At 45.7% G+C, this 20,773-nt stretch overlaps 1 protein-coding gene across 1 annotated transcript in view; it reads left to right on the top strand.

The window, feature by feature from the left end:
* TPP2 (tripeptidyl peptidase 2) overlaps nucleotides 1-20,773 on the top strand; it is a 62,236-nt gene that overhangs the window by 20,337 nt on the left and 21,126 nt on the right. Inside the window, exons 7-22 of the mRNA XM_029938404.1 lie at nucleotides 705-859; nucleotides 1,479-1,555; nucleotides 3,476-3,603; nucleotides 6,201-6,300; nucleotides 8,227-8,375; nucleotides 10,057-10,172; nucleotides 10,689-10,857; nucleotides 11,526-11,683; nucleotides 11,940-12,049; nucleotides 13,971-14,077; nucleotides 15,709-15,863; nucleotides 17,005-17,121; nucleotides 17,360-17,460; nucleotides 18,054-18,150; nucleotides 18,954-19,091; nucleotides 20,377-20,621. Of these exons, the coding sequence (XP_029794264.1) occupies nucleotides 705-859; nucleotides 1,479-1,555; nucleotides 3,476-3,603; nucleotides 6,201-6,300; nucleotides 8,227-8,375; nucleotides 10,057-10,172; nucleotides 10,689-10,857; nucleotides 11,526-11,683; nucleotides 11,940-12,049; nucleotides 13,971-14,077; nucleotides 15,709-15,863; nucleotides 17,005-17,121; nucleotides 17,360-17,460; nucleotides 18,054-18,150; nucleotides 18,954-19,091; nucleotides 20,377-20,621 (2,122 nt within the window). The remainder of the gene's footprint in view (nucleotides 1-704; nucleotides 860-1,478; nucleotides 1,556-3,475; nucleotides 3,604-6,200; nucleotides 6,301-8,226; nucleotides 8,376-10,056; nucleotides 10,173-10,688; nucleotides 10,858-11,525; nucleotides 11,684-11,939; nucleotides 12,050-13,970; nucleotides 14,078-15,708; nucleotides 15,864-17,004; nucleotides 17,122-17,359; nucleotides 17,461-18,053; nucleotides 18,151-18,953; nucleotides 19,092-20,376; nucleotides 20,622-20,773) is intronic.

Below are 20,773 nucleotides of genomic sequence, written 5' to 3'. Positions count from 1 at the left end.
GTGTCCTACCAGTAGTGTGTCGTTGTCAGCCATAAAGGGTTAGCCATTCTGAAAGGTATGCCAAGGTATCTCATTGTGGTTTTTTTTTTAAGGTTTTTTTTTTTAATTTTTGAGAAAAAGGGTGAGGGGGGTGGGGCAGAAAGAGAAGGGAGGGGAACAGAGGACCCAAAGCGGGCTCTGCACTGAGAGCAGCAGGCCTGATGTGGGGTCCAACCACGAGATCATGACCTGAGCCAAAGTCCGACCCTCAACCGACTGAGCCACCCAGGGGCCCCCTCATTGTGGCTTTGATCTGCGCTCCCCAGATGACGAATGAAGTTGAACATCTTTTCATAACATTTATTTGACATTTGGTGATTGACTTTTATGAAATGCTTTTCAAGTGTTTTGCCCATTTTTTGGTTTTGGAGCTGAAAGATGGGATTATGGATTCAAGGTCTCTGTCAGTTGTATGCATCACAGATCCTTTCTCACCTTTGTGACTTGCATTTGGTTCTCAAGAACAGGATAGAATCCAGGGTAATTCAAAGTTTCATTTTTTGTGTACGATGGAGAAGAGACTTAAGATGATAATGTACAATTAGATGTTAAAACGAGAGTACATTTTTATTACAGTATTTTATGCTTAATAATATGTAAGTTGAATGATTAAAATTTTGAACCTATGAAAATATTCTGTCCTTTCCCCCTCCTGTTGCCTCCAGGAGCTCATGGGACCCACGTAGCTAGTATTGCTGCCGGGTATTTTCCAGAAGAACCTGAGCGGAGCGGTGTGGCTCCAGGTGCTCAGATCCTTTCGGTCAAGATTGGGGATACACGACTCAGCACCATGGAAACAGGCACGGGCCTCATAAGAGCTGTGAGTGTCTGTGCAGTGTTGACTTAGAAGATTAATGATGGATAGTCTTGGATATTTTTAGTTTTATAAAGTGTCCTCTTGATTTCACTAGGAAGACATGAGACTATTAGGTATGCAGGGCTTTGCTTTAAGGAGCAAAAATGCTTCCTTCAGTTTTAAGTTACTTTTATTAAAAATTATTCAGATACAGTTTTTTGGAAAATATGCAAATATTATTTATGTTCTAGTTTTCATTTCCACGAAGTCCCCTAGCACACTCTTTTGAGACACTTAGACAACAAACCCCACGCAGACCTTTTCGCCAGCTTGCTCCTTTGGTCCAAGAAGAATTGAACTTACAGCCTGCGTTTCATTTTATCATACGGATTAGGTTTTACTTGAACGTCAGTGACTGTAGAATTCAGGAAGAACCATTCCATGCGCACATGCTAGTTGAGTTTTTCCCTGACTACTTAACTGTGTCTCTGCCTACCCTTCTTCTTAGTTTTTTGGCTTAAAAGTAGAATGGAAGTGGCAATAGAAAACGGTTGGCTGAGAAACTGGGATTCTGTGCCTTTATTTCCCTGCCTAATCTCTCTGTAAATTGCTGCCTCAACTCGACTCTTCGACTTTGCCGCAGATGATCGAAGTCATCAACCATAAGTGTGATCTGGTCAACTACAGCTACGGGGAAGCGACTCACTGGCCGAACTCCGGGTGAGTGTTCTCGGGCGCCGGGGGGCCTCAGGCTTGAGCCGACCCGTGAGCCTGGGGTGCACGCCGCAAGTGAAAGCGGGCGGCCCCCCGGTGAGGTGCTCAGGGTGGGTCTGGTGGGCCCCGGCCCCGTTCCACGCGGAGACCGCCGGCCCCTCGGTCACTGCGCTTCCTCGTTTCCCGGCGGCGTGCGCCCTTCCGGGGGGCTCACCTGGCGGAACGCGGGCTGCGGATCTCAGGTGGTCACTCAGCAGCGCCTTCGACCGGCCGTCCGCACCCACTCTCTCGTGGCCCGTCTGGCCGTGGACGCCGTCTTTCCTCCTCGAGCCCTGCCGCCTCCTTTCCTTTCTTGCCTCAGCTGGTGTTCGCACCCCTTCCTTCCCCAGAGAGGATAGAAGCCCTCGGAGGGCGCTCGGCCTGTCCTGCAGCCTCTCTGGCCTCCGCCTTCCCTTCTCGTGCGATAAATGAAGGGCTGGGGGTCAGAGGTCCCTGCGGCACTTGCTCCGTGGTTCCCACTGCCCCTCTCCTCAGCCACGGCTCCCGTGCCATCCCTCCCCTGTCCTGGATTGGGACCCCTCCGCAGGCGAGCTCTGCAGTCCGCCGCTGTGAAACTCGCCTTCCGCGCGCCTTTCCCTCACTTCGCCAGCCAAACTGGTCAGTTGTGTGCGGTCCCCGTTTCGGAGGCTCCTCGGCGCATTTTGACACGTGGCCCAGGCCTTCCTGCCTTCGGGTCATCGGTGTCTTCCGGCGGCCAGTCCAGCGGCTCAGCCTTGATCTCCTGTTACCTCACCCTTTCCCCCCAAAGTAATAACTTCGAAATTATTTAGAGTGTGCACTTACCTACTTCACCTGCCCCGTTCCCATCACCCGCCCATCCGTAGCTACCTGTCACCCGGCCTCTGGAGCGCTCTCATGACGACCTGCCACAACGAGCACTTTACCCAGCCAGACCCTCTGGTCTGCTGTCATCGGTAACTGAATTTTCTCGGGACACATCCGCCCCCGCCGCCCCCAGTGGCGCACCTGCCCCATTCCCATCACCCGCCCGCACCCTGTCGTCCTCAGTGCGTCCCCGAGGGTCATCCTGCTTCAGCTCCGCACACCCAAGTGCGTTGCTTTCTCTCTTCCTTTGACGTTCGTCCGGTTCAAGTCCTCTTTCCCTGATGCTCCTCCCCTCACGCTCCACCACTGTGCGTTCTTGGCCCCGTGCCTTTCTTCCACTTCCTGCATTTCCTCAATCGTCTAACTTCATCTCTTTTATTTCATACTAACACTCTTCTCGTTTGCTGTCAAGTTCTCACCAGACTCTGTATTTTGAATCTTACTCTTAAGATCTTTCTCTTGCCTGTTTCCCTTTCATCTTTGCCACTGCTCCTAAATCTGTGTAGGATTCCGCTCGGGGTCATTTCTGACTCCGTCGTTTTAAGGGGAGGTTGGAGTCCTGCTTCCTGTTGCCCCGGCGTCTGACCCATTCCCAGAAGGTATTTCATATTTGCTTTTGGTCCTTCTGGTTTATCGTCCCTAGTTTATTCAGCGTTGTAGCTGCCCACTTCCCCCGTTTACCTTGGCCCCACGACTCCTTCCATACGCCGAGACCCGGTTGGGGTGTGACTGGCTGGCCGTGTCACGTTCCGGCATCCGGGGCAGGAGGTGTCACGGTTGCCTTGGCCTGCAGTGGAACACGCTCTGGTTTTGTGCACACTGGGAAGAAGGCTAAGCAGGTGTAGCTTGAGAATGCCCCCCGGGGGTTCTCAGGCAGCCTTCTGGCTTGTAGCCACCGTTGGCGCTCTGCCACGTAGGACCCGTATTCTAGTTGGTTTCTGTGTAAACCATATTTGAAAACATCTTCACAGTACACTAATACTTTGTTTTCGAAAAGTGGGGCAGTTTCCTGTGTTCGAAGAGGTTCTGTCTCTCTTTCAGGAGAATTTGCGAAGTCATCAGTGAAGCAGTGTGGAAGCATAACATCATTTACGTTTCAAGCGCGGGGAACAACGGCCCGTGCCTTTCTACTGTCGGCTGTCCGGGCGGGACTACGTCAAGCGTGATCGGTGAGTTTCCCGCTTGGCACTGGACTCGTTTAAAAACCTCAGCAAACGTGATGTTAATCGCATCTCCACTGCACGTAAGACACCGTGAGCCTCCCGCGTCTGCCCTCGGGAAGCCCGGGTCCAGTTAGGCCTGCCGGGCCGACGGCGACGCAGGGAGTGGCTTACAGAAAGTGCAGGTACAGCCTGGCAGTCACTTCTGAGTTGAGAGCGTAGGCAAGGCTTTCCGAGGTGTGGCGGGGAGGGTTCAGCGGGGAGACGTGAGCACGGAAGCGCTTCCCCGACTGAGGGGACAGCGTGAACACAGACACTTGCCTCCCTTTTCGTGTACCGTGTGTGCCCGCTAGTTTTAGTGCTGCTTCCTCCTCTCCATTTCTCGTGGGACACGCAGCAAGAACCAGATGTTGAGAAGGAGGGCTGATCACTGAGAAGAGCAGCTGAAACACATTTGTTCCATGACTGGGGCCTCTCTTCCCCTGCTGGGTCTGTCGGGTGTGATGCCCTCGCCGGTGTCTGTTTCACTGTCCTCGAAGGGACGATGTGCCTGTCAGCAAGAAGAGTGAGGGGAAGTCGAAATGAGTTGTGCTCCCAGTATTAAAATGATAAAATTAGCAGTAGCTGTTAACCTGTGTGAAGACGCCCACAAAACATCACGCCCGCCCCCTGGTTTTTTAAAATGAGGCATGAATGAGGGGGGTGAACTGAGAACAAATAGGTAGCAAGTGATGCCTAGAATTGTTTTCACATGCGAGAGCAGTATAAGGCTTATACCTTAGCACTGGTAATGGGTCGCATGACAGTGAAAACTGGTCCCAAATAATTTTTCTGGTGTATTCCTCAATAACTGCTTGAATATATACGTATTATTATAGTTGTTTCTAAGGCCTACAGATACTGTAGATGTTATTGATACATAGTAACATCTGGGTATCAGAGTGTAGAAACTGGAGAGGTACCTGGGTGACTCAGTTGGTTCACATCTGACTTCAGCTCAGGTCATGATCTCACGGTTCGTGAGTTCGAGCCCCGTGTCGGGTTCTGTGCTGACAACTCAGAGCCTGGAGCCTGCTTCAGATTCTGTGTCTCTCTCTCTCTGTCCCTCCCCTGCTCGTGCTTTACCTCTCTGTGTCTCCCAAAAATAAATTTAAAAAATCTGGGGGCGCCTGGGTGGCTCAATCGGTTGAGCGTCCTGCTTCGGCTCAGGGCATGATCTCACGGTTCGTGGGTTCGAGCCCCATGTTGGGCTCTGTGCGAACAGCTCAGAGCCTGGAGCCTGTCTTCAGATTCTGTGTCTCCCTCTCACTCTGACCCCCCTCCCCTGCTCGCGCTGTCTCTCTCTCTCTCTCTCTCTCTCTCTCAAAAAATAAACAAACAAAACAAAGAAACACCTTTAAAAAACCTAAAAAAAGTTTAGAAATTGTTCCTTTAAAAATTTTTTTTAAATAACAGTGATCTTAAATAATAGGACATGCTTTTTTTTTTTTTATAGTTTCTAAATCTCAAGCAAGGTATAGCTTATTTTGTAAAATTTAAAACTTCTTGGTTAAATACTTCTGTTAAATCCTGTGTTGAGAAAATAGTACCTACCAGTGATCTGTCCTTTCTGTTTCAGTTCTCAAGATATTTTTTTTATTGATATTTTATTACAAAGTTGGTTTCCATGTAACCCCCAGTGCTCTTCCCCGGAAGTGTCCCTCTCCGTGCCCATCACCTCAAGATATTTTAAATACACAAAATGAAACAAAATAGATCTGAGAGGTAGCTACAGATCAAGATACACTATTCTGCCACAATACTCGGTATATTCTCATATTCTTAGCCTCAGATTCACTGAAATGTTTTAGACTAAATTTTACAAGGTGACTTCAGTTTTGTGTGTCTGCATCGTTAACCTCAGCCCTCTTACCTCGCGTATTCGGCCCAGCCTCCTGCTCTGCATCTGTGTATGTTGTAAAGAAGAATTAGCAGCTGGGGGACCTGGACTGTAAGTCTTTCTTCGCCAGTCTTTGTGAGCCTAGTAAAAGTTTTTAGCCCTCTCGAGGCCCTTTTTCCAGACTTCTAGAATGAAGAGAGGGAGTTTGATCCCTTTAAGTCTATGAATTTAGAGTCTTTCTGACTAGTCGGCCTTTACACATTTATCTGAAAGACTCTGCAGCGTGTTACTGTCTCTGTTTGCTGTTTGCTTGTTTTTACAGCCATTTCAGGGGGGAAGGGTGTTGCCAACTTTATGGGTAGAATATTGGATACAGTGGTCATTTAAAAATGAAGACCAACTAATTCCCTTACTTCCTAAAGTTATATTGTATAGTTTATAACAGTTATTTTTTATTTTATACATACACACAGTTTTAGGTACATTATTACATTGAATCCACATAATAATCCTGGTAGAAATTTTTATATTCAAAACCAAAGCACCTAGCTTAACATCTGGTACATAGTAAACTTTCCTTGCTAATTAAGTTTTCTTTCTTTCCATCTGTGAGCAAGCACTGTGCGACAGGGGGGTTTCCCCAAGGTCACATCAGCGAGGGGGCAGTGGATTTGGAATGAAGATCTAATTTTGTGTCCCTTTGTTCATGATGAAATTCATCCCGCAGGTGTTGGTGCTTACGTCTCCCCTGATATGATGGTTGCCGAGTACTCCCTGAGAGAGAAGTTACCGGCCAATCAGTACACGTGGTCTTCCCGAGGCCCCAGGTCAGTGGGGGCGGCCTCTGGCACACATTCTGTTGAACTACATGGTGGGAGGAACCGAGATTCGGTAACTTTATCGGTTGGTTCCATGGGTTTTTACTTTTTCAACATTTCGTTTTGATGAACAGTCTCATTTCAGGAAAACCTCATTCAAGGAACAAATTATAGTTATTTCATTGTTAGCTGTATGACATACCTGTTCTGAGCGTGAGATTAGAAAAATTGGTCGGAACCAATTTATTTATTTGTCTGTGTATAAAGTAGACTCCATACCCAACATGGGGCTTGAACTCACAGCCCTGTGATTGAATTGCATGTTCTATCAGGTGAGTCAGTGAGGTGCCCCCAAATTTTATTTTTTTAATAAATATTTGTATATCAGGAACCCTTTTTGGAATACTTATTAAATGTTTTATGATTAGCCACTTTAACAGAGTAGCGGGAAGTGAATAGAGAGAAACAGGACGTCGTCAGTCCGAGTTCATAGCTTTTCCCGGTTATTTTTTCCTGTTACGAGATACCACACGCTCATGGTGAATGTCAGTAGACCACATCGATGGTGGGGATCACGTAGTGACATTTTGGTGGACATTCTTCTGGTTAGTCTCCTCCTGTGCGTAAATGGGCGATCACACGATTCGGGCACCTTTCTAACCTTGGTCACTCAATACCATAGGAAAATCTTTACAGGTCAACAGATACTTATGTACCTAGCGGTACTTGTTTTACGATATTCATTAAAAGGGGTGCCACTGGCCTGTTTCAGGAGGAGGATCTTATTTGCATTGCTCTCAGCTCTCTGTATAAATCTGAAACCAAATTGCACTCGTGCTCCGAGCCAGGAATAAAAATAGTTCAGTCAGTTGGAGGAAGAGTGGCAGAAGGGAGAGGCCAACAATTTGTGGGGGATTTATGGCCACTCTTCCAGGGAGGACACAGTAGCGTGTCATGTTATTCCTCTGCGTGGGGCAGAGGGCAAAGCTTGTGCCGGGCAACTGCGAGGAGCTCTGTGGACTTCAGCTCAGGAGGTCTTGTGTGGTCGAAGCCGTCAGCGAGGTGGCCGCGTGGGCGTGAGCTGTCCTGCGTGACAGCCACGAGTCCCCCGAGGCGAGTCTGACTTGAGGTGTGCTGGAAGGACATCTGTCAGATAGTTGAGACGTAATGGAAAAAAAGAACATAAATTCCCTCATTTTTTTCTACCAGTTACATATTGGATATATGTAGATATGTCAAATATATCCATATGTTTTGGATATGTTGGTTTCAATAAAAATACATTATTAAAAGGAATTTCACCAGTTCCTTGTTAGCTTTTATTTAAAATTTTCATAATGTTTTTTTTTTTTTTGAAAGAGCATAAGTGGGGGAAGGGCAGAGAGAGAGGGAGACACAGAATCCAAAGCAGGATCTACGCTCTGAGCTGTCAGTGCAGAGCCTGATGCGGTGCTGAAGTCGGACGCTCAACTGACTGAGCCACCCAGGCGCCCTACATTAGCTTTTTTTAAATGTGGCTTTTGGAAAGTTTTAAATGCCCATTGTGTCCTGCATATTTCTACTGGACAGTGATGTATTAACTTTGAGACAAAGGCAAAGCTTCCACTGATTGCAGACAAGAAAATACATTCATCAAGGAATCTGAGCAGTGGCATTTATTTATTTTCCCCTCTGTAAATATACCTGAGGCCTTTTATGCATAACCCGATACACGCGGACACACACACACACACACACCCAGATTCTGTCCACGGACCAGGGGACTAGTTGCTTTCACAAGGGGAAATGGCGGTGCTGGTTATTTTTTTGATCAGTTCTGACACTGCCCATTATCCATGGCATCGCACTCTGATTTATTTGACCAGGGGCATTGTGAATGCCCATGTTTACCAGTCCTCAGCCGTCGTAAGCAAACTTTCATGGCTTTTCCCTCAGTGCCGATGGGGCCCTGGGAGTGAGCATCAGCGCGCCAGGAGGAGCCATCGCCTCTGTGCCCAACTGGACCCTGCGAGGAACCCAGCTGATGAACGGCACGTCCATGTCGTCTCCCAACGCGTGCGGGGGCATCGCCCTGATCCTTTCCGGTGAGGACGCCTCCTTGTGCCCGGCTCGGTCCCACTTACCTCTGTTTCTAACTTCCAGTCATGCGGTGGTGAATCTGAAGCTTATAGCATAATGTGAAGTCAGGTATTCGCCACAAAAAAATAATCGAATAAACTGACCTTTTTGCAGACAGGTATTTGTGACTTCTGAAGGTCTCCTGGTGGGAAATTGTGTAGAGTTGGTAACGTCCTGACTCGAAGTAGAGCTTAAGGTGGAAAAAAAATTATATGATGACAATGATTTGAATGTGCATTTGTTCATTCAGCACATATGTTTGTTGGCTCTTAGTGACTGTCAGGCATGATTATGGCTCAAAAGTACCTGTCCACGTGGAATTTATATTCCAGCCGTGGGAGAGAGACGATACACAAAATTACCAGTAGTTTATCTGGTGTGTTAAAAGGTAATGCATACCCCCGTGGAGATAAGGAAAGTGGGAAGAGAGGTGGGAGTTCCTGGGGCGGTGTTCGGAGGCTCACGGGATTGATCAGGTGGCCTTGGCATTGACCGGGACTCAGTTATGGCCACCAGGTTGTTGCGAAGATTCCACCGCAGGACTGCTCCCCTCCTGAAGTCCCAGGACTCTCCGCCCTCATTTCTAGTCCCTTTCAGCCTCCCCACATACTTCAGGGTGGCTCTGTGCTTCAGTCTTTGTACGGACTAGTCTCTCTGCCCAGAACTCCTCTGTGCCGTGCTTTGGCCCTGCAGATTCTGGTCACGTATTCCTTCCCCTGATGGAGCTTCACGTTTTTTTGGATTCTCACTGACAAAACTGGCCGCTGTCTTGATTTGCTCATATAGCAGCATCTTCCCGTGTTTGTTCTGTGTATCTCCTACAGCATCATAAGTGCACAGGTGTTTGAGGTGCTCTGGAGTGGACAGGAACGCTCCGTTACTCGGGGTGCCTGGGTGGCTCGGTTAAGCGTCCAGCTTGGGCTCAGGCCGTGATCTCACAGTTTGTGAGTTCGTGCCTGGCTCTGTGCTGACAGCTCAGAGCTTGGAGCCTGTTTCAGAATCTGTATCTTCCTCTCTCTGCCCGTCTCCCACTCATGCTTTGTCTTTCTCTCTCTGAAAAATAAACGAACATAAAAAAAAAAGCTATATTACTCATCTTTAATCTCTAACAACAGTCTTCAACACAAGGCTGACAAATTGGTGGCCTCTGTGTCTGTCCTTCCCAGCTGGCTCCTCCCGGCGTCACCCGGAAGGCTATCAGTCAGTATAAGTGTCTGGGAGCCAGTCTCAAAGGTGCTCAAGTTAACTGAGCTGTGGTGAGGCCTCAGCATCTGTTTTGCTTGTTGGTTTTAAGCTCCCTTGGCGTTTGTAACGCGCAGCGAGGCCGGCGAGTGTTAGCACTGCCGGCGAGCGTTGGACCAGCAATGTTTTAATGAAAGTGTCACCCAAGTGCCTTTAGGTGTCTCCCCTGCGGACAGGGCGCTAATACCATTGCATGGTGGGCATCTAATGACGTCTCTGTGTGATGCCAGCAGCTTGAGTCAGACTGTTGTCATTTTGTTTTTTCAAAAAAAATTAAGAAATGGATGTTGAAACGTAAGACGTTCAAGCCGGAGAATCTGCGTGTCATCTCTACTGGTGAGGGAAAGGGATTCCAAGTGGCAGACTCTCTAACACTCCTTTCTTGCCTTTGCTTTGTCGTTCCAGGCCTGAAAGCTAATAATGTTAACTACACGGTTCATTCAGTCAGAAGGGCTCTGGAAAACACTGCCGTGAAGGCTGACAATATAGAAGTATTTGCCCAAGGACATGGTATTATTCAGGTAGTGTTGTTTGTGTGAGAAATGGATTGCTAATCAAGATGCAGTCTTAGCTATTACTGGATAATATATCATTTTATACCAGTGATTGAGTTGATCTAATTCTACATCGCGTGATCATAATAGTTTCTGAACTGGTAAGAGGGTGTGAAAGCAGCTTTTGTAGTTAGGACAAATTTGTTGCAGTAAGAAAGAGATACAGTAGTTATAGGACACATGGGGTAGAAGTTCAAAGCAAAGAGGTCGAGGGCCAGACCTGTCACTATAACGGCGGACGGAGGAGTCCCTCCCTTTGGTCACTTGGGAATTGTGGTGTGAGTCCAGAAAGTGGGGTGGGGTGGGGAGGGGAGTGGGCTGGTCTGGTGTTTTGTCTGACAAGGTAGACTTGGCCTCTTAGGCGAATATACAAACTTAACTTGTCGCCTGTACTTTGCTACAATCGAAATCAAACTGGTAATTTATAACAATATTTTCTTGACCCAACCATTGATAATTTACTGTTTGTGTTCTTTTCATTAGGTTGATAAAGCCTATGACTACCTCATTCAGAATACGTCATTTGCTAATAAATTAGGTTTCACTGTTACTGTTGGAAATAACCGTGGCATCTACCTCCGAGATCCTGTTCAGGTGGCTGCACCTTCAGATCATGGCGTTGGCATTGAACCTGTATTTCCAGAAAATACCGGTAAGTAATAAACGGACAGTGAGCTGAGGTGCTCACATTTATGGTTTGAATGAATAATATAATGACAGAAAGGCCATTTGGGTTGATGTTCTAGAGAGAAAACATGACGTGCCAATGTTATTACCTTAAATCTTACGTGGCTCAGGGTGCTGTGATGGCAGGTAGGGTCCCGGTGTCATGGCAGTTCAGCGAGTCTGGGGACCACTGACGAAAGCAGTGGCCTGCGCCCTCAGTGACCAGGGCTTTATTAAACTGTGGCTCCTTTTCTCTTTGCCACGTTGACTGCCTTGGGCGTAAGACAGAGGTGCGGTCGGAGAGTGGGCGGTAGAAGCAGCCAGCGAGAACCACAGCTCTCGAAGGAAGGAACACAGTGGTCACCACTGTATACTTGGCCTCTTCCTTTGGGTCAGACGGCGGGACAGTCACGGAAACGCCCTACTGTGCGGCTGCGGCCACGCGGGGTCGAAGCGTGAATGGATCATGGGTGCTCTACCGCGTAGGGAAGGCCCCGTGGCTGTTATTTAAGCTGTGTTTTGGAAGCGGTGTCCTAGTGCATTTTTACAACTGATTAAGCGCATCTGTTAGATTTTAAGAGAAGGTAGAACTTTTGAACATGGGAGAAAAGGAAAAAAGTACTAATCTTTAATTTTTGGTCTTTTTAATGCTAGAAAACTCTGAAAAAATATCCCTTCAGCTTCATTTAGCTTTAACTTCAAATTCATCTTGGGTTCAGTGTCCCAGCCATTTGGAACTCATGAATCAGTGTAGACACATAAACATACGTGTGGATCCCAAGGGCTTAAGAGAAGGATTGCATTATACAGAGGTATTGGTGCATCTCCATTCTTACTTTCTGTGTGCTCTCTAAATGCGTAAAAGTACCTTGTGTGGCGGTCTGTGTCCCCATTGGTCTGAATTAGTCAGGGGCGGGTATGCATGTGTCTGTTTAGTCTATTTGCCGTTATTTATGTGACCCTACATCAGAAAATTGGTGTCAACACGTGCTTAAGGCTTTTAAGTTTTAATACCAGATTAATTTATTCTGTGAATAGATTTCACCTTTTCTGTTTCTCTTGTAAAAGTTTACGGACACTGACGCTTCCTCTCTCTCCGAGGTGTGTGGCTATGACATAGCCTCCCCTAACGCAGGCCCTCTGTTCCGAGTTCCCGTCACCGCAGTCATAGCGGCCAAGTAAGTAACCAGTTGCAGCAGCTTACTGTTACACGGGACTTTTTAAGGGCTATTTATGGAAATAGTGTGTGGACTTTTAAAGGATCGATAGACCAGAATCAGGTAACTGGGCTTTCGTTCTGCTGCTTGCTCGAAGCTCAGGGTGACATGAAGTCTCTCTGTTGCTTCTTGAGAATACCTGTCAGGTCTCCCGTGCCCTGTCCCCGTGCCGTGCCCGCTCCAGTCCGTCTGCGGTGCCGCACGGTATTGCTTCCGCCCCACCAGCCCTTCGCGCCCCTTGTCTGGGATTTACGTTTCCTCCTGGTTCTTGCACTGCTCCTTTCACCTTCTGTTTCCAGACTCTTCCCTTCCCGTCTTGTCTTTCACTCCAGAACGAGGAACGCCCAGCTGACCGTACTGCTCCCTGTTTGAGATACGTCGGTGGCACTCCCAAGGATCATGCTCTTTAAAATAGCCAACAGTGACCCTTCAAAACCGGCGTTACGTTCACCCCGTCCACCCAGCCACACACTTCCACTCACTCCCTCAGCTCACGCCCAGGGGAAGGTCTCCCTTCTGGCTGCCTTGTGGCACGTTTTACTTGCCTGCGGTACATATTTTAGCCATCATGTTGTCACTTTTAGTTTAGCCCATGGGACTGTGAGCCCGCCGATGACACAGGGACTGTATCCTGGGGGTTCCTATATGGAGCTCATTACACAGTATACTCGGAACAAAAATTGTTTAGTAGGTGAGGTTTGAGACTGAGATGAGAATTCTGGAAACAGTGGGAAGTTCTCAGTTAACAGTTTCTCCTGAGTCAGTTACACTGGCAACTATTAAATATGCCATAGGTCTCAGCCCGTGAGAAACATGGGATGAGATTCTGCAGATAAAACGTGACAAACATGTAGAGAAATTGCACAACATGTAAATTCTCAGGATTTCCCTGGAAGTCCGGTAGGAAGCTAGACAAGGTAATACAGAAGATTCAGGAATCTGCTGAGACATCGTCTCCTTCAGGAAGCTTTTCCACAAACCAAGTACCTTTTCTTTTCTGCTGACATTTCCTGTCTACCCAGAGCATATTACGTTGAACGTTTTAGTTGGCTTTTCTGTCCCCACTAGATTGGCTAGGGCAAAGGCCAAATTTCATTCAGTGTTGTATTTGAAGCTCCTAACAACCGGACCTCATGTGTATAGTAGGTGCTCATTAAATGTTGGTCACAGTGACTAGAATTTATCCTTAGTATACTCTTTAGGTTTCCATAGTGGTGAGTTACGTATTTGATCTTTACGTGTCATTGCTTTCTTACAAAAATGCTGCAAAAGTACTTTTATTCTTTACCATGTCATTACATGTATAAAGAAGCTTACTACCAGTCTCAGAGCTGTAGGGCAGTGTCAGTGACAAGGCGTCTGGTTGGCTCAGTCAGTTAAGCGTCCAACTCTTGATTTCCACTCAGGTCATGATTTCCTGTTTTATGAGATCTAACCCCTCATCGGGCTCTGCATTGACAGCCCAGAACCTGCTTGGGATTCTCTTTCTTCCCTCTCTCTGCCCCTCCGCTACTCTCTAAAAAATAAATAAACCTTAAAAAAAAGACCATATCAGTGATGCAAAACTTGTTTGGTTTTAATATTTAGGACTCAGGATAGTTTCAGTTTTAGTAACTGGGAAATCCTGTGAATGAGGGATTCGTGTATGTGTGTCTTACGGACAAACATAGACAAGTAAATAGAAAAATCATCCATACTGGGCTATTCAGAACTTATAACTACTAACATGTTGCAAAAATGAGAATACTGTGAAAATGGTTTTGTAACCAGCTTTTAAATCCCTGTTTATTTCTAATGAACTATTAATATTAAAATCTAGAGTAGCAGTGGGCTTACCTTTTTTGTGACAGCATCACATTTAGCTGTATATTTTTATTTTCAGAGTAAACGAATCATCACATTACGATCTAGCCTTGACAGATGTACATTTTAAACCTGGCCAAATTCGAAGGCATTTTATTGAGGTTCCTGAGGGTGCAACCTGGGCTGGTAAGTAACATTTGAGTTCGTCGTGACTGACCACTTACCTTTATGTACATTCTGTCCTTGCTAGGATTGGGCCACAGTAAGTTCATGTACCTCTACTGTGTGTTTTTCTCCTAACAGTCCTACCTCTGACCCTTTAGATTTGCTGTTCGATTTAAAACATTCATAAGATCTCGTACTATTTTGCATTGACTCATACATCAAATCATCCAGGCTATTTTAAGATGTTTTACTATTCAAGATTTTTAACTTAATTTAGAGTAACACCTTGTGTATTAATGATCAGAGTCAAAGCTGCGTTGTTGAAAACTCTGGGCCACTCATGCAGGGCCCCTGGAGTTGTCTGACACCGAGCTCTGATAAAATGTATGCTCGTAATACTAAAAATCTATGGTTGATTAATACTGAATTTGGTATCTTTAATGATACATGCCAGTAATTATAATGCTCTAGTTATGATTTGCTTAGGTTGCTATTAAAAACAGGGTTATTTTTATAGGAATGTATTGCATAATCCAGGATGGAAGTAACTCAGAGCGCCTCGCAGTCTGAGATCAGCAGCGTGCGGGGGGAGGGCGAGGACCGGGGAGGTGGTGGTCAAGGGCACAGACTTTCACTTACAAGGTGGATAAGTGTGCGGAATCTAATGTCCAGCACGGTAACTATAGTGGACCGTTCTTTATTTAGTCAGATCTGAAATATTTTCACAACCAAAACACAGATTGGGAAGTGTGTGCAGTGGTGGATGTGTTAACTAGCCTTATTGTGATAGCCATTTTACAATATATGTGTGTATATCACATCCCAGAGTGCACACCCTTCACTGACACACTCTGGTATTTGTCCATAACAGATACACTGTATCTCAGTAAAATGGGGCATGGGCGGGGGGAGCAAAAAACAACAACAAAACCCAGAAATGTGCAACAGATTCCTATTTCAGATAACTAGAAATATTGGCCCAACACTAGGTTTTGTAATCTTTGTAATTGATTAGGTTCACCGAGTTCTGTGCCCACTTGCCCTTGTGAACCAGAGACTAAGCCTTCTCTGAGCTTCCTGTATTCGTGCCAGCGTTCATTAGATACGATGCTGATTCTGCCTCACAGGGGCTGTGGCTTTGCCTCAGGCTCAGCCTCAGAGTAGAGCTAACCACATGTGCTTTCTGGAAGCAGACAGGAGGGAGAGACTAGGAGAAGTTGTCCAGGAAGTTGAATAAATAGATACTAAGGGGATTTAGGCATGGTGACAAATAGAGGTTTCTAAAATCAAAATCCGTCACCAGGAATTGATCGGTCCTCAGCTAACATTTCCTCATGGCAGCAGAGGGAGTTGGGTTTTGTGTGATGTGTCCTCCGCGGACAGCTTGCTGCTCCTGGTGTTGGCGGTTTGCGGCGTGGAGGGTGCTCTGCTGATGCGTTTCTGTTCCGTAGTCAAGTCTTCTGCCCTTTCATCTTTATTCATATTCCTTTGATTCTTTGTTTTTAAGGAAATCTGCACATTTCCTTTGAATAGATCATCATATTGGTGATATGTTATTTTCTAAGAAGTCGGCATTATTAAAGTACTTGTGTGTGTGTTTTGAGTCCTGTCAGTTTAAAGCTTTGCTTCCCCCACCCTGTGTCTGACCCTAGAGGTGACCGTGTGCTCCTGCTCCTCTGAGGTGTCCGCCAAGTTTGTCCTCCACGCGGTGCAGCTGGTGAAGCAGAGGGCGTACCGCAGCCATGAATTCTACAAGTTCTGCTCCCTTCCGGAGAAAGGGACGCTGACTGAAGCTTTTCCTGTCTTAGTAAGTCTCAGTTAATAGTTTGAAATCCTAAAATGATGCCTTTTTTTATTTTTGGTACGGGCCAAACCTAAGCATTTCAATTTGGTTTTATAGTTTGTATTCGGAGCGTATTGGGGCTGCATATTCCGTTGCTGCTGAATAAATAAAGGAGGAAGGGGGGTCGTCTTAATGGGATAGTGGAGGCCGAGTGGGAGGTAGATATTAATTGTTTGAACTCTTCAGTAATTTAGTGACCGCAGAGTGCTGGTCTGCCAGATTCTGAGGTCTTGGGACACAGACCCCCCTGCAGATTGCTTTCCTCGTCACGCCTATTCTTTCCTTATTTACGACTTTTCTTCATGGTTTCTACCTGTTACGTTGCTAGTGCCCAGTCGTTAAGAATCCATGAGGCCATTTTGCTCTACGGGTGCAGCCGCTGCCGCTTCCCACTCACAGGGCCACAGTGGGGCGGTCCCCTCCCGCGTGGTGTCCTCCTCCCTCCGCAGAAGCGGGGCCCCCGACGTCCGGTCTCACACCTGCCACCTCTTGAGTTCACCTGGTTGTATCCTCTCCGCCGGGCCTTCCATGTCTCTGATGACTTTTTCCTGTGTTCTTGGCGTGTGTGCTGTCCTGTAACCCTTCTTTACACTTTCTAACGTCCTGAGGACTAAGAAGCCTAATTTAAAACTCAGTGCTTAAAATAGTTTTTGCTTTTAATTTTTCTAATAGGGAGAAAGATGTAAATGACCGTAATTTCCTTTTGCTTCGATTGCCAGGCAGCTCTGAGCCTGCACCTCAGCTGTGGGTGTTGAATAGGCCTTATGAAGCCGTAATACCCCTCTTCTTATCATTGTTCCGACAGCTTTTCCTTTGGCCTTAAGTTTTTATTCCAGATGGTTTTCATCTTGGTTTTATTTTATGTACTCTGAAAAGCTGCGTCCAATCTTTTACGGCAAGTGCTGTAGGATTCTGAGTAAATAACTGTACTTAAGTGCCTGTGCGCTCTCTGCAAGCATAGTTTTCTCCCGCCACACACAGCTGTGCAAACAGGAGAAGTTTGAAAGCTAGGCTTGCCTTAAAACACCTACTATTTATATTGTGTATTTTGAAGGAAAGTGGGAGCAGGGATTTACACATCTGTGACTTTCATTTTTCTTCTCAGGGTGGGAAAGCAATTGAGTTTTGCATCGCCCGTTGGTGGGCAAGTCTTAGTGACGTCAATATTGACTATACCATCTCTTTCCATGGAATAGTGTGTACTGCTCCTCAGTTGAACATTGTAAGTTCCCCGTTTCCATCATTTTTAATGTCACTTACTTGTGTTAGTGAAAAACAATCTCACTGTTTGGATTTAAATGTTAATGAGTAGGTTACCAACAGTGCTGGAAACAGCGGTAGTCTTTATTCATGGGTGCTGACAAACTGTGCGTTAGACATGTCTATTTTTGGTCCAGATGTTTAAAACTATGATTTATTAATAAAGTTTGAGAGCCTAACTTGGTGAATATCCTTTGTAGCATGCATCAGAAGGAATCAATCGTTTTGATGTCCAGTCCTCCTTGAAATACGAAGATCTGGCTCCCTGCATAACTTTGAAGAGCTGGGTCCAGACCCTACGGTATTTTAAGTGTTTTAGGGCTCCAGATGTTGAACTTTGGTGTGGGGGGGGAGGGGGGAAATCCCTAACACTCTTTGAAAGCCGTCTTCCCAACTCATCTGAGTGCTGGCGATGGCAGGTGCACGTTCTGACTTTCCAGCCTCGGAATCCCGGCAGCCCCCTAGCAGGCAGCCCCAGCCGCAGCTTCCAGCCTTAAATAATGTGCGAGGGAAGCCCTCGGTGTGGCGCCTGCAGGACCCACCCTGGGACGTTGCCATCTGCAGTCCGGACAGGAGGGAGCACGTCAGAACCTGTCTGTCCTTCGACAGTGTTAGCAGCTGCCCTGATCCTGGTGTCTGATTCTGTGTTGCCTGCGTGGTGACGTTTGAAAATGTTCTTGTCACATTGCAAGATTTAAACTGTGTTGCTGTGGTTCAGTCAGTAGAGAATTCTATACATTAACGACAAAAATGTTATACACTACACTGAAATATTATAAAATATGCAGAGTTTCAGAATGTTCATTGTCACTTATTGTGACGTCATAGATTTTGTTGATTATAGTTTCGTTGATCTCAGTAAATGAAATCGGTTACACATTTGTCTAATTACAGCCCGCTGAGTGCAAAAACAAAACCTTTAGGATCAAGGGATATTTTGCCAAATAATCGTCAGCTTTATGAGATGATCCTGACATATAACTTTCATCAAGTAAGTGTTTATATGATGTAGTATAACCTTAAAATGAAGTTTTGGCTTTTTTTCATGAATCATAAAGTCAAAAATGGAAGGACAAGGAATTTAGTGTGTGTATTTGTGTGTGGGGAAGGGGAGGGAGAAAGGGAGAGAGAGTCTCTAGTAATTAACTGTGGTTAATTTGGAATTATTCTTTGGGAAGTACTGATTGGTAATCTATGTACCCTTCAGGTCTGAAGTCATTAATTTAGTGGTGACTTGGGCTTTGACCCTTAGTTTCTGTCATCACTGTTAGCTGTTCAGTGGTTGGATGTCTCATCAGTGCCAGAGGCCTTCTGATGATGGCAGGTGGCCGGACTGCATCTCTGAGCTGGTGTGAAAACCGTGAGAAGTCGGAATAACTCTTGGGGTGAATGAGTGGTAAAAGGTAGTTGAGACTAGTGTAAATGTGGCTTCTAAGAGCTAATGTAGGACCACCAAGATCTCAGCAGAACTCGTATTGAAACACGAATTTGGTTTTTTAATGTTCAGTAGGTGATTGATTTCAGTGTCAAATTTCAATTTTAAAGTAATTAGAGGTCTTGAACAATATATATTGTATTCATCATTGCAAACAAATAGCTAGGTTTGTATTTTTAAAAACTCATAAAAGAGAGATACCTTTTATTACTGCCGAAATATTGGATGTTCTGCATTTTAAAAACTGGTACCAAAAGGAAATGCTTTTAATACTTTTAATGTAAAAATCTCATCAATAACAGTGTTACAAATCTACATCAGAAATCATGTAAATCATGAATCATTCTTATTTTTGATAGCCCAAGAGTGGGGAAGTAACTCCAAGCTGCCCATTGCTGTGTGAACTATTATATGAATCAGAATTCGACAGCCAACTGTGGATTATATTTGACCAGAACAAAAGACAAATGGGTTCAGGAGATGCCTATCCCCATCAGGTATGTAATTGGCAGTGAGTTTTACAATTAACAGAAGCTATTTCCTGAGATAATGAATCCCTGATTTCTTGTTCATGGTAATTTTTGTTTTTCTGGGTTTTTTCCTATAGTTTTGTATTTATTTCCTTGACATACCACTCAAGGCTCCGTTAGTTATCTTATATAAATAGACTGTGACAATCTCTCAGCCATGTAAGGTCAGCTGATGCAGGTTTTGGGTACAGGAGGGCGTGGGTGATGCCTGCAGATGCCGGCCAGCACAGTAGTTTTTTATCTTAAGTATTTCTCCTTCCTGCCCACTGCTTCCACCTGTCTGAAGGTTGAAAGCAGATCCTCTAAGATAATAGGAGCATCTAGAAACGATCTGAGGTCCAAATGTGATGAAAAGCACTGTAGCGGTGTCTTCAGATTACTTGAACTCTCACATTCATTTCCTCATGAGATGGCAGTTTACTTAGCACTTACTGTATGCCAAGCACTATGCTTGGTACTATTACTGTATCAAGGGGAAAAGAACCTTTTATTCAAACAATTTGTAGAAATTTCATCCCTGGTTAAAATTTTGTTACCAAGAAATGAGGTATTTCCTGTAAGGTCTATAATTTAATCCACATAATGAAAATAATTTTGCAGGTTTTTTCCAGTTAACTAGTCAGGGAATGACTTCCTTTCTCTCAGAGCAAGCCCAGTCCCCCTCCTCACTACAGCCTGGGTTACGCAGTGCCATTGCCTTATTGCCTTGAAGTCTCCTCGCGAGAAGCTACTGGTGCAGGCTACGGCGTCCTGTGCTCCCGACCAGGCTAACGAGGTGGAGCGCAGTGGGTTTGCTCTCCTGGATCTCCGCTGGCTCCCTTTTGCCTCCGGGATAAAGAGGTGGTGCTCTGGCTATAAGATAAAGATGACCGGTGATGTGTGCACACATGTGCGTGTATTTGTCTCAGATACTATACAGCACCTTGGCGTTGCTAGTTTTTGGTGGTGACTTATTCGTGTTCTAAAAACTTATGAACTAGAAAATTATGGCTCCTGTCAGTCTGGAGCAGACACTGACGTAGCTGAGAGTGTGCGCATAGCCTATTGTTGTGGGAAAGCGAGGGCCCGGGAGGCATCCGTGCCTTCAGTTCCCTCACCCTTTACTCTGCACGGGGCGTCGACCGCTCGCCCGGTGCTCCCGGCCCTGGTGTGTAGGCAGGGGTGTGCTGACTGTTCCTGTCTGTCCTCTTACTCCGACTTCCGTTTACTTGGCTGAACCGTGCTTTTCCCAAATGTTCTTTGTCTTTTTTAGTATTCTTTGAAACTGGAGAAAGGAGATTATACGATTCGACTACAGATTCGTCATGAGCAGATCAGTGATTTGGAACGTCTTAAAGATCTTCCATTTATTGTTTCTCATAGGCTGTCTAATACTTTGAGCTTAGATATTCATGAAAATCATAGCCTTGCACTTCTAGGAAAGAAGAAATCAAGTAATTTGACATTACCACCCAAATATAATCAGCCATTCTTTGTTACTTCCTTACCCGATGACAAGTAAGTGACAGCATTGCTTACACTTAATGTCTGTCTTAAATACTGTATTTGTTTTATGCAAGTTCGTTACACCGGGCTAGATTTACAGTACATCGTCATTTACCATTGTAGACTCAGATGATTTCTCCCTTTGATTTTTGAAATCTGAGCTA

Source organism: Suricata suricatta, chromosome 4 (assembly GCF_006229205.1).
Source record: "Suricata suricatta isolate VVHF042 chromosome 4, meerkat_22Aug2017_6uvM2_HiC, whole genome shotgun sequence".
Classification (NCBI taxonomy): domain Eukaryota; kingdom Metazoa; phylum Chordata; class Mammalia; order Carnivora; family Herpestidae; genus Suricata; species Suricata suricatta.
Note: the sequence above shows the minus strand (reverse complement) of the source record. Positions and strands in the feature narration are given on the sequence as shown.